Below are 11,887 nucleotides of genomic sequence, written 5' to 3' on the forward strand. Positions count from 1 at the left end.
GCTCAGGCCACCACAGCAGAAAAGAGTCCCCCTTTTTGTCCTCTTCTGTTTTGGGGCTGCTCCCTCAGATTGCCTTATTGCTGGCATTCTTACGAGCTTCAGAGAACCCTATCCACCATCGTGACTTCTGCAGCTATTTCATGCCTGAGGTCTGAACAAGGTGTCAAGAGCCAAGATGAGAAAGTGCCAGTTGCTCTGAACCCCCTTCTCCGCTGAGAACTCACTGAAATCTTCCCCAACCAGGAAGGTGAGGATGTTGATGCACTTTCTATTGGAGAAGCATGCAGTGAGGGAACCCATAACGCAGGCAGCACTGCTGACGGTTGTGAACAAGAAGTATAAAGAATACTTCCCTAAGATCCTCAAGAAGACCTCTGAGCACTTGGAGTTGGCCTCTGGCCTTGAATTGAAGGAAGTCAAGCCCAGTGGCCACTCCTACACCCTCACCAGCAACCTAGACCTCACGAACGATGGCAGTGTGAACAGTGGCCAGGGCTTTCCTAAGAGTGGGCTTCTCATGCCTCTCCTGGGTGTCATCTTCTTGAATGACAGGTATGACACTGAGGAGGACATCTGGGGATTCCTAAGTGTGCTTGAGAATCTGTGTTGAGATGAAGCATCTAATCTTAGTGACCCCAGGAAGCTCATTGCAGAAGATTTGGAGCAGGAAAGGTACCTGGAATACAGACAGGTGCCCAACAGTGACCCTCCCTGCTATAAATTCCTGTCGGGCCCAAGTGCCCACGCTGAGCCCAGCAAAACAAAAGTGCTGGAGTTTTAAGCAATCTTCATATTCAGTGCAGTCCCTCTCAGAATAACACCAGCATTCTGCACAGAGCTAGACCAAACAATCCTAAAATTTGTATGGAACAAGAATATAGCCAAATAGCAATCCCGAAAAAGAAAATTAAAGCTGGGGGCATCACAATTCCAGACTTCAAGCTGTATTACAAAGCTGTCATCATCAAGACAGTATGGTACTGACACAAAAACAGACATTCAGATCAGTGGAATAGAATAGAGAACCCAGAAATGGACCCATAAATGTATAGCCAACTAATAAATGACAAAGCAGGGAAGAATATCTAATGGAAAAAAAAAGTCTCTTCAGCAAATGTTGCTGGAAAACTGGACAGCAACATGCAGAAGAATGAACTGAGATACCACCTCACACCAGTCAGAATGGCTAAAATGAACAGCTCATGAAACAACAGTTGGTGGGGACACAGAGAAAGAGAAACCCGTTTGCACTGCTGGTGGGAATGCAAACTGGTGCGGCCACTCTGGAAAACAGTATGGAGGTTTCTCAAAAACTGAAAAATAAAACTACCCTATGACCCAGCAGTTTTGCCACTAGGTATTTATCCAAAGGATACAAAAATGCTGATTCGAAGGGGCACATGCACCCCAGTGTTTGTAGCAACACTATCAACAATAGCCAAAGTATGGAAAGAGCCCAAACGTCTATCAGCTGATGAATGGATAGAAAAGATGTGGTACATATACACAATGGGATATTACTCGGTGATCAAAATCTTGCCATTTGCAACAAGTGGATGGAACTACAGAGTATTATGCTAAGCAAAGTACGTCAGTCAGAAAAGACAAATATCATGATTTCACTTATCTGTGGAATTTAATATACAAAACAGATAAACATAAGGAAGGGAAGCAAAAATAATATAAAAACAGAGAGGGAGACAAACCGTAAGAGACTCTTAAATACAGAGAACAAACAAGGTTGCCAGAGGTATGTTGAGTGAGGGGATGGGCTAAATGAGCAAGGGGCATTAAGGAGGACACTCGGTGGGATGACCACTGGGGGTTATATGTAAGTGATGAATCATTAAATTCTATTTCTGAAATTATTTTTACACTATATGTTAACTAACTTGGATTTAAGTTAAAGAAATTAAAAAGAAAGTAAAAACAAAATTTTTAAAAGTGCTGGGGATTTTGCCAACATCGTGGCCTTTCCATGGCATTAGGAGGAGGCTGAGAAATGAGGAAGAGAGAGCCCGAGCCTGAGCCACGACCAGGGCAGCCTCTACTGCCAAGGCCAGTGCACGTTCCTGGGCCGAGGCCAGCAGCTACTCTCCTCCCTAGAGAGGGCTAAGGCCGATTCTTTGTGCTTAACAAAAGCAGTTGATCTTGTAACCTGTGGACGGCCCAAGTGGGCTCGTGGGAACACAGAGTGTAATACATTTGTGTTTCTGTACAATATGTTTAATTTGGAGATTTATCTTTTCTTCCTAGTTTTAAATGTCTTTCCATTCGATTAAAGGTTTATTTAGCTTCAGAATCAAAGTTTATGAATGACATGGATCTTACATTTATTGGAGTTTATCCGGTTGAAAAATTAAGAATTTTGGTATTTTGTAAAAGAAATTGAAACTCTTGAATCATGTCTTGTCAGGCAGACCTAGGTGACAGGACGTTGGAATGTGGGATTTTTGTGAAAAAGAAAGCTATTCCACAGTAAAGTCTATGTGATCATGAGATACAGAAAAAAAAAAAAAAAGTGAAATGTAGTCATTTCTGGGTTTTATTCCTTTCAGTCTTTCTTTATAAATTGAAGTATATATACCTGGATTTGCTTAGCTTAGTCAAAGTGAAATTAAATCATAATAAGTTTGACGTGCACGCTTGCTCTTTAAGTGCTCAAATATTAATAGCACCTGCTCTTTGGAAGGCTCCTGGCTAGTACCAGGGATAAGAAAAATAGACCCAACCCTTGCCTCTAAAACTGTGTAGTCTAAGAGCAGCTGTCATATAAAGTAGGTAGTGAGATACTCCCTAAGATGGAAAGGACTAGTAAAAATAAAGGGTGGAAAGGAGGGAGGGGCTCCAGATGAGGGGTACAGTGTAAAATGCCCTGAGGCAAAGCAGCTGTAGACTTTGGGCAGTTGAACGCCCTGCGATGGGAAGTGAAGTGAGCCGTAGGGTGGGCTAATGCCGCCGTGTAACTGGTGAACGGGAGCCAGGTGATGGGGCTCCAAGTTGAGAGATTTAAGTCTGGAAGGGAAAACTACCTTTAGCAGTTACTTTGGGATTGTGAGTGAACCAGAGGGGATCTCCACGCCAGGCAAGGATGAAATGTGTCCTGTGCTTCTGTCTCCAGCGCAGGTGAATAGAGCACAAACTAGGTGCTTTATGTAAATCATCTCCACGGAGTTTTGGAGACATACGGGTGGTGCTCTTTTGAGGTTGGAAACTCAGAAGCCACTGGGCAGGCAGGCACTCTTTGCTGTAAGTTGGGGAGTCAGAGCCCATTTTACTAAAAGAGCATTCAAATTCAGTATTTTGGGTTTTATTTTGTTTTTATTTTGCTTCTAATTCTGCAAACTCAAAGGGAGGTATAGATTTTAGGTGACGGTGAAACTAATTAAGATATGGGGCACCTGAGCGGCTCAGTCGGTTAAGCATTCAACTTTGGCTCAGGTCATGATCTCGAGGTTTGTGAGTTCAAGCCCTGCCTTGGGCTCTGTGCTGACAGGTCAGAGCCTGGAGCCTGCTTCAGATTCTGTGTCTCCTCTCTCCACCCCTTGTGCTCTGTCTCTCTCTGTCTTTCAAAAATAAATAAAGGTAAAAAACATTTTTTTTTAATTAATGAAGGTAGGGGTGGTTTGGGTAAAAGGGCAGCAGAGATGAAGGAATTAGTCTTCGAATCCAGTTCTAGAAATTTGAGTTGCATTCAGCTGGAAAAGACTCCCCCACATGTGAAATATGATTTACTGGGGGGAATTTACTTAGAGTATCTTTAGAAGCAGCACTTTGAACTGATTTAGCGTTCCATGTCCTAAAAGGCATATATTCTCTGATATCTCTTAGGTTAAAGCAAATATTCCATCAGGGTGGGGGTGGTATCCTCTGGGGTCAAAATAATCAATCATTGTAATTACAGCCATCGTATAAATTCTCAGTGCATTCCAGGCATCTTTCCAGGTGCTTTGCATACATTAACCATGTTCCACCAGCCTGTGAGACAGGATTTAACACACCCACTTTACAGATGCAGAGCCTGAGGCTCACAGAACTTGGTAATGCACCTAGCTCACAGAGCTAATAAGTGATGGGGCTAGGACTAGACCCTTGGTCTGAATTTGTCCAGAGCTCACACTTTTCCACTCCTCCCAGCCTGAGTCTGACCACGAATCACTTAATTCACTTGCTTCTCCTACTCCAAAATGTTTCTCAAGTGATAAAAAAAAAAAAAAAAAACAACTCTGTGACCAAAATGCTGGATTGGAATGCAGAACTAGAATAATAGGAATATCAAAATAAAGAAGAGATCTGAATAAAGGAGAGAAGGAGACAATGACAATATGATCCTCTACCTGTGCAAAATCAGATATCCTCAAAAGATCAGGGGCTCACAAAAATCATCTGGCTCCATCCTTTGTAAAAAGTAAATCTTTTAGAGCTACCCTAAGTGTGGCTGGTGAAGAGAAGGAATATATCAGCATTTTTGCTTCATTTGTGTGTTTTTCTCAGCATACACCTATCCTGGGCTCCTTGATGTATTATGCTGCACTTTCCTTATCTTAACATCACTTTGCGGACAGACTCATTTTCTGCAAGATTTACAATAGAGAAACTAGTCAAATGTTTACTGGTACATGTTGCTTCCCAGGAAGCCTTTAATTAAGAGACAGGCAAAGATGAGGACCTCCATGAATGAGGACTGAAAGAAACAGCTATCCCAACATATTGGGGTCATCCAAAGACTTAAGCATGGTTACTTTAGCTCAGTAGAAGGAATCCCAGGCTCTGAAAGATGTTGTGAGGACCATGAATGAGAAATGATGGAAGACACCAGCCAGAAGTGATTAGCATCTGTTCTTGGACGCACTGAAGGACCATGAACAGGCCAATAGCACCCTCACTTCCAACTTGGAATTCTCAGGAAATTTGATGTAATATGAGCAGCTATAGGAAAGCAGAGTGAAGTTACCAGATTGGTCATCCATCAAGGTGAGGACCCATATGTGGACTAAGAGCAGCACTCACAGCATAAACGGAGCCCACGCCCTGCCCCGCCCCCCCGCCCCCAATCTCCTCTAATGTTGACCCTGGGAAGCCCTGGGCAGAATTGTCAGTCTGATTTCAGCCTAGAAAGTCTCAGGGACGTGAGGGCCTCCGTTTAACGGAAGCTGCCTCACTTTTGCAGAGAGAAGGACCCGGACCCTAACAAGAATTCATGTGAAGAGCACAAATGTTAGCGGGGCCCCCAAAGCAGAGGGGGCTAAATAGAGTCCTGTACCTTTCTTAGCACGGGGGTACCTAGAAGAGCTCCAACTAAGGAGCTCTTCTCAACTCATTCTATCTCATGAGTTTCGGGGAAGGAATGGCCTTGTCTAACAGGTCGTAAGTGGAGTCGAGGTGTGGACCTTGAATGCAAGTGAATCTCACCCGAAAGAAGTACGCTCATAGAGTCCCACGCCTCTTGCCAGCCTTGTGCAGCCCAGGAAGGCAGGACCAGGGCGTGCCTTCTAGCCACTCGGGAGAGTGGAGCTTTGGAGGCCAGCGGGCCTGAGCCGGCAGGGGGAGGAGCCCCAGGCTCTGACAGACGTGGCGAGAACCCTCGCGAGGACGTGGGGACCACCGAGTTCTAGGCGGTGCAGTCCTAGAGCGCCTACCCCTGCTTTCGGCCCTCAGAGACCCCGGGCCGCCGCCAAGGGCCGGACGCGGCTCAGCCGACTTCCTTTCTGGCCCGGACCTCAACGCTGCTGGCTGTGGTGTGCGTTTGGCTGCTGGAATCCCGGGACGGGGCCGAAAGAAACTAAGGTGAGGACGCTGCTCGGGACCTGAAGAGACTACTCCTTGCACCCCACGTACCAGGGTCGACCCCTCCCCGAAATCGGCCCATTCGGTCTGGCTCAGGGTGGTCCCGTTGTTCTCTGTCCTCGTAGCCACTGGGATGGCCTTGGGAACGGGAGGGCCTTTGTCTAAACGGAACAGCTTTTTTAGGCAAAGGGAGTAGTCTGGGACGTCACAGGTGGCAAGGTGGGACCCTCGGAACTCCGGAGGGTACCGCCTTTCAGGTGACCGCACAGAGCCCCCACTCCTGCCGGCAGTCTTGGAATGCCCTGGAGTAATTCGAGCTGAGATAACCCCTCATGTTTGCCGAGGAGCTGGTTCAGGGAGAGAAAGGCCTTTTATATAAAGAAGGCAGAGGGAGGAGTCTTAGCCCTAAAAGGAGGAAACCTGGGACCTTCCATAGTAACAAAAGGACGGCTCTTGAAAAGGCTGAGCTGCGGGAGAGCCAGCATGGCTCTGGGTGAGCAGCTGACACTTGATTTCTGCCCAGATCGTGATCTGGTGGTTGGTGAGTTCGAGCCCTGCATCGGACTTTGCAGCTGGCAGCTTGAAGCCTGCCTGGGATTCTCTCTCCCTCTCTGCCCCTCCCCAGCTGGCGTGCTCTCTTTCTCTCTCTCAAAAATAAATTTAAAAAATAGGGAAATACACAGAATTGCACCCCTGCTCTCAGATTTGGCAGTCTCCAGTAAAGTACCCAGATGTGCAGCACACTAACTTTTCTTCTAGCTACTCACAGACATGAGGTCTTTGCTTCGAAGCATGTAGACTCATGTAGAGAGAAGAATCCCAAAATACCTCCTCCTTTTACTGATATATTTATTGTTTTTGTTGTTCTTGTTAGTGACCTTGTGATGCATTTGTACTTTTTAAATGTTTGCTTCCTGGGTGAGCAGGTTACACAAAGGCAGTGTTTTCTCTGAAGGGTGAATCACAAGTCTCAGGCATGAGCCATAGTTTCAGGATTGGCTGCCCAGTTTAGTATAAAAAGAGGAACCCCATGTCATGACATATGTCAGGGTACAAATCCTATAGACATGAGACCGCTAACTACCCCAGAACAGAGGAGGCCACAGAAATTCCACCTGTGCAGTCAGCCTGAGGAACCCAGGTTGAGATCTCTGGCTGAAATAGGTCCTTTAAGAAAATGGTTTGAGTCTATTTGGAGAGGTGCCATTCAGCAAAGAAGGGAAACCTGGTTCCTAATAGGAGTCCAGGTAGTGACATTGAATAAAGATGAGAGGACCCTTCCCAGAAAAAAGTGAACCTCGTGGGGCCTTCTCAGACCTGGGAGACCCAGACCTAGTGACATGGTGAGTCTCATTCACTTCTTCCCAAGGCATCTCAGGAAAGTGAGGAATCTTCTCATGTGGGAAGCATCAAGTCAGTGTATGGAGGAGTTTCAGGTACTGCCAGGAGCCAAGGAGAAGACCTAAGAATTGAGGGGACCATCTACCCCACAGCAGTGAGTGCAACAGAATCCCTTCCTGTCAGCCTTGAAAGTCCACACACAGGAGTAGCTAGATGAGGAAACTTTTACTTCTGTCTAGGGGGTCTCAGGGTGGTAGGGGCCTTAGAATGATGGGATAGTCTTTAAGCCAAGACACAAAGGATTTCCAGGTCCTGCCTGAGGTGAGGATGAAGACACTGATGGATGACTGAGATGAGTACCCACCCAAAGCTCTGGGGCCCACAAAGTTCTGTCCAGCCCTGGGAGACCTCAGGTAGAGGTAGCTAGATGTGTCATCCCTCACTTCTACCTCAGAAACCTCAGGGAGATAAGGCCCTTGATCCAAGGCTAGAAGACTCAGGTGGGCCAAGGGAGGAATCTGGATCCTGTCCAAACGAGGACTGAGAGGTCAGTAATGTTAGAACGGTGAAGGCCATGGAATCTAGCCCCTGCTGCCATTCGAAGGTGTCCAGGGACAGGGTGACTGGAAGTGGCTCACTGTTTCTTTCATCCTGGGGTTCTCAGGATGGTGAGACTCTTAATACCATGTGAGGAGGCTCAGGTCAACAGAGGGAGGATCTTCAGGTTTCACCAGGACTCATAGAGAGGGCCCTAACGACTGTGTGGATCTCTACCCCATACCGGCAGAGACACCCCCCCCCACCCATGATATCCCTCCTTCTCGTTAGTCCCAGGAGTCTCCAGGCATAGTTGTCCACTAGAGGTGCCTATCAGGTCCCACTCAGAGATAACAGGGGAGTGAGAGTATTGATCTGATGTGTCAGTAGCAGGAAGAATCCCAGACCCTCTTCTGAGTAAAAAGTGAGGATTACACATAATAGGGCCTCAACCATGGGCACCGTGGCCAGATACGGCCACCTTCCCTTCCATCATTGCATCTCAGGGACTTGTGGACCCTGAGTCAAAGTGAGGACCATGAACAACCACTGAAGCTACCACGTCCACTGCCCTCCACCAAGTAGGAGGAACAGCACAGTCTTTCCAAGTCCCCATGCTTAGCCCCTGAAGGACCAAAGCTGGATTATTAGGCTGAGACTCCTTCTCATTTCTTTGCATCAAGTCTAAGGGAGGTGAGATCTTGTGCTGAGGGTGTAACACCTGTTAGCAGAAGGGAGTGTCCCAGACTCTAGGTGTAGACGAGATGAGGACTGTGAATGAGGACTGAGGACCAACAAGTCCAGCACAGAGGGGGCCCCACGGTGCTGTCAGCACTCCTCACTTCCTGCTCAGGGGTCCCAGGGAACTTTGAGGTGTCAGCTTCATGGAAGCACAGGAAAGAGGTCCTGGGCCCTACCAAGAGTTGGTGTGATAATCCTGGATTATCCTTGAACACAGAGAAGGTCCACGCTACCAGGCCTCTTTGTCACTCCAGTGAGCCACAGGCAGGGCTGGCAAGCCAGAACCTGGGGCTCACTGTATCTAGCTTCCTCCATTGGGTTCACAGGGGACAGGCTGAGCAAGAGCAAGAGCCCTGGGGGTCCCAGAGCCGTGCCCTCAGAAAACCTGCAGAGAGGCCTTCTTAAAAGCCGAGGTGGTCTCTCCCTGCTGAGGGGCTCACACTCTCCTCTTTCCTGCTCCAGGTGCCAGCAGCTCCTGCCCACACTTGTGCCTGCTGTCCCTGAGCCAGCCATGCCGCGGGGCCATAAGAGTAAGCTCCGTGCCCGCGAGAAGCGCCGCCAGGCCCAAGGTGGGTCGCAGGGTCTTGCGGGGGCTCAGGCTGCTGCAGCAGAGGGTGAAGAGTCCCCCTCCTCTCCTGTTTCTCGGGCTCCCCCCTCAAGCTCCCCTGCTGCTGGCACTTCCCAGGGGCCTGAAAAAGCCCCGTCAACCACCGGAGCTGCTCCACGTGTTTCACGGCAAAAATCTAAGGCAGGTGCCAAGCGCCGTGTTCAGAAAAAGAAATCTTCCTCCTCAGCCTCAAATTCCACTGAGAGAGCTCAAAAAGATCCTCTAAACAGGAAGGTAGGAATATTGATGGAATTCCTGCTTGAGAGGCACAACCTGAAAGAGCCCATTATGAAGGCACACATGCTGAAGATGGTCTCCAAAAGGTTTAAGGAGCACTTCCCTGAGATCCTCAGGAGAGCCGCTGAGCACTTGGAGCTGGTCTTTGGCCTCAAGTTAAAGGAAGTCAAGCCCAACGGTCTCTCCTACACTCTCGTCAGCATCCTAGACATCGCCGATGATGGCAGCATGATCAGTGGCTCTGTTGTGCCTAAGAGTGGCCTTCTCCTGCCTCTCCTGGGCGTCATCTTCCTGAGTGGCAATCAAGCTTCTGAAAAAGATGTCTGGGAATTCCTGAATATTTTGGGCGTCTATGATGGAAGGAGGCATTCAGTCTTCGGGGAGCCCAGGAAGCTCATCACCCAAGATCTGGTTCAGGAAAAGTACCTGGAGTACCGCCAGGTGCCCAGCAGCGACCCCCCGAGCTATGAGTTCCTGTGGGGCCCCCGAGCCCACGCCGACATCAGCAAGATGAAGATCCTAGAGTTTTTGGCCAAGGTCCACGATACCGTCCCCAGTGCCTTCCCGCTTCATTATGCAGAGGCTCTGCGAGATGAGGAAGAGAGAGCCCAAGCCACGGCCAGGGCAGCCCCTATTGCCAAGGCCAGTGCACGTTCCCAGGCCATATCTGGCCACCCTTCTCCCTAGAGAGGGCTGAGGAAGATTCTTTGCTTTGTGTTTCATGAGGTCTGCCAACCTTTTAAGTAATGAGAGGCTAAGCTGGGGTTGGAAAGACCATAATATATATCTTCTTTGCCTTCCTGCTGTGCATTGAGTAGCTTACAAATGTTGTTCCTTTCAAAATGTTTCAGCATGTTTTAAAAGAATCTAATAGGGTTTGGAATCCAAGTTTATAAATAACATGGGTCACACATTGCTGTTTATCAGGTTTAAGAGTAAGGTTTAAGAGTAAGGTTTAGGAGTAAGAGTTTTGGTATTGTGTAATGTAGCTTGAAAATCCTTGCATCTTTGAGTTCCAGAACAAGATAATATGGCTTTGGAATGGGGACTTTTTTCCAAAGTATGAAAGAACCTTCAAAAATATAGCTCTAGTTCTAAAATAGAAACAAAGTAAAATGTAGTTAAATCTTGGTTTGTCTTTTGTCTTTACCTTTGTAAAATTCAAGGATATATATCAGGATGTCCTTAACTTATTCAAGAGTTCAGAGAAAATTAAAGAGTAATAAATTACATTCCTTGCTCAGTGTCCAATTTATTCTTACCATTAATTGAGCATCTGCTCTTTGGAAGGTTATATGTTAGTAATGATGATACTAAGGATAAAGAAGACCCTGCACCTGGCATAGGTTTTTAAGAGCAGTGATTATATAAGGAAGATTAAGAAGACAAGCTTTAAAAGACAATGAGGAAGGGAGGCAGGTAACAGCATTGAAGTATAAATTCTCTGAGCCCAGACACTTTGGGATCTGAGACTCTGCAGATCCCCTGGTGCAAAGTAATTTTAAGTTAGTTGTGTGCTGGGCTAGATGGGGCTGTGATCATTGTGAGCAGGGCCCAGGCCTTTGGATGGTGGGTCTCAGGGTTGAGAGACTAACTCTGAAATGAGACACTGTCCCTAACAGTTACTTTGAGATCACAGGTAAACCAGAGAGTATCACCACCTGGGGAAGGACTAGAAGGTGGCTGGTGCTCTTATCTGGGTACAGGTGAACATGGTGCACAGTGTTGTGTACGTACTGTCTTTGGGAATTTCTCAGAGATCAGGGTGATACTCCCTTAGTGGGGGCTGGCAAGAAGCACTGTGCTGAACCTGGGCGAGCCAGAGCCTGCTCCATTGAATAGGTTATATTGAATGTCACTTGACAAAATGTCAAAATTGGACTAGATTTTGGTGGTGGTGAGGCAAATGAAAATAGCAGTGTTTTTGATGGGAGGGAAGTTGGGGGGCGGGAATTATTGATGCTTGACATAAATTCTACAAGCTTTGAGTTGATTCCCAGTGAAATCCCTGCATCCAAATTAAAGAACATACTCTCTAATGGGTTATTTTACTTAGTGTTAACTGCTGGTTAACTGCTAAGCAGCAGTTAGGCCAATGTGGTTTTCTTTGTCCTACAGTACTGCCGTCTCTGACATTTCCTGAACAAAAAAAAACAAAACAAAAAGTCCCAGAGATGAGGGAGGTTTTTTCTGGTGTGAAAATAAGCATAATAACAACTACCATTTATTAAAGACCAGCATTTGCCAATCACTGTGTGAGATGCTTCATATACATTACATATGTTCAGCAGAACTGCAGGACAGGGCTTATCCAGCCCACTTGGCAGATGAAGAACTTGAAATATTCTCAAGTTCATGTGGCTGGTGAAGTGACAGAACCAGAAGAGCTCAGTCTGATTGCTCTGGAGCCCACAAAGTGCCACTCCTCCCAGGCTGAGCCCAACCTTCTGTCCTTTAATTACTTTCTCTTCTCACTATCACATTGATGTTTCTCAGGCAAGGAAAGAAGCACCCTGTGGCCAAAGTACTAAAAGCAGGCTGAAAGAAGGAAGGTAAAAGAGAATCAGGCACAATTTGGGGATTGTCCCTGGGGTTCATTTCCCTAGAATCTCCTGGCCCCTCACCCCAGGGTCCCTT

General features: G+C 47.1%; 1 protein-coding gene and 1 pseudogene across 1 annotated transcript; both read left to right on the top strand.

The window, feature by feature from the left end:
• The first annotated feature begins 253 nt into the window (after positions 1–253).
• Positions 254–781, top strand: LOC120247440 (annotated as a pseudogene).
• Positions 782–5,725: 4,944 nt separating this feature from the next.
• On the top strand, positions 5,726–10,376 carry LOC120247443 (melanoma-associated antigen B2-like). Its single transcript, XM_039255355.1, has 2 exons — positions 5,726–5,787; positions 8,869–10,376. The coding sequence occupies exon 2, from the start codon at positions 8,918–8,920 to the stop codon at positions 9,935–9,937; it is 1,020 nt and encodes a 339-aa protein (XP_039111286.1). The 5' UTR covers positions 5,726–5,787; positions 8,869–8,917; the 3' UTR covers positions 9,938–10,376.
• Positions 10,377–11,887: the final 1,511 nt, after the last annotated feature.

The sequence above is a fragment of the Hyaena hyaena genome, unplaced genomic scaffold, assembly GCF_003009895.1.
Source record: "Hyaena hyaena isolate Hyena2069 unplaced genomic scaffold, ASM300989v1 scaffold_524, whole genome shotgun sequence".
Classification (NCBI taxonomy): domain Eukaryota; kingdom Metazoa; phylum Chordata; class Mammalia; order Carnivora; family Hyaenidae; genus Hyaena; species Hyaena hyaena.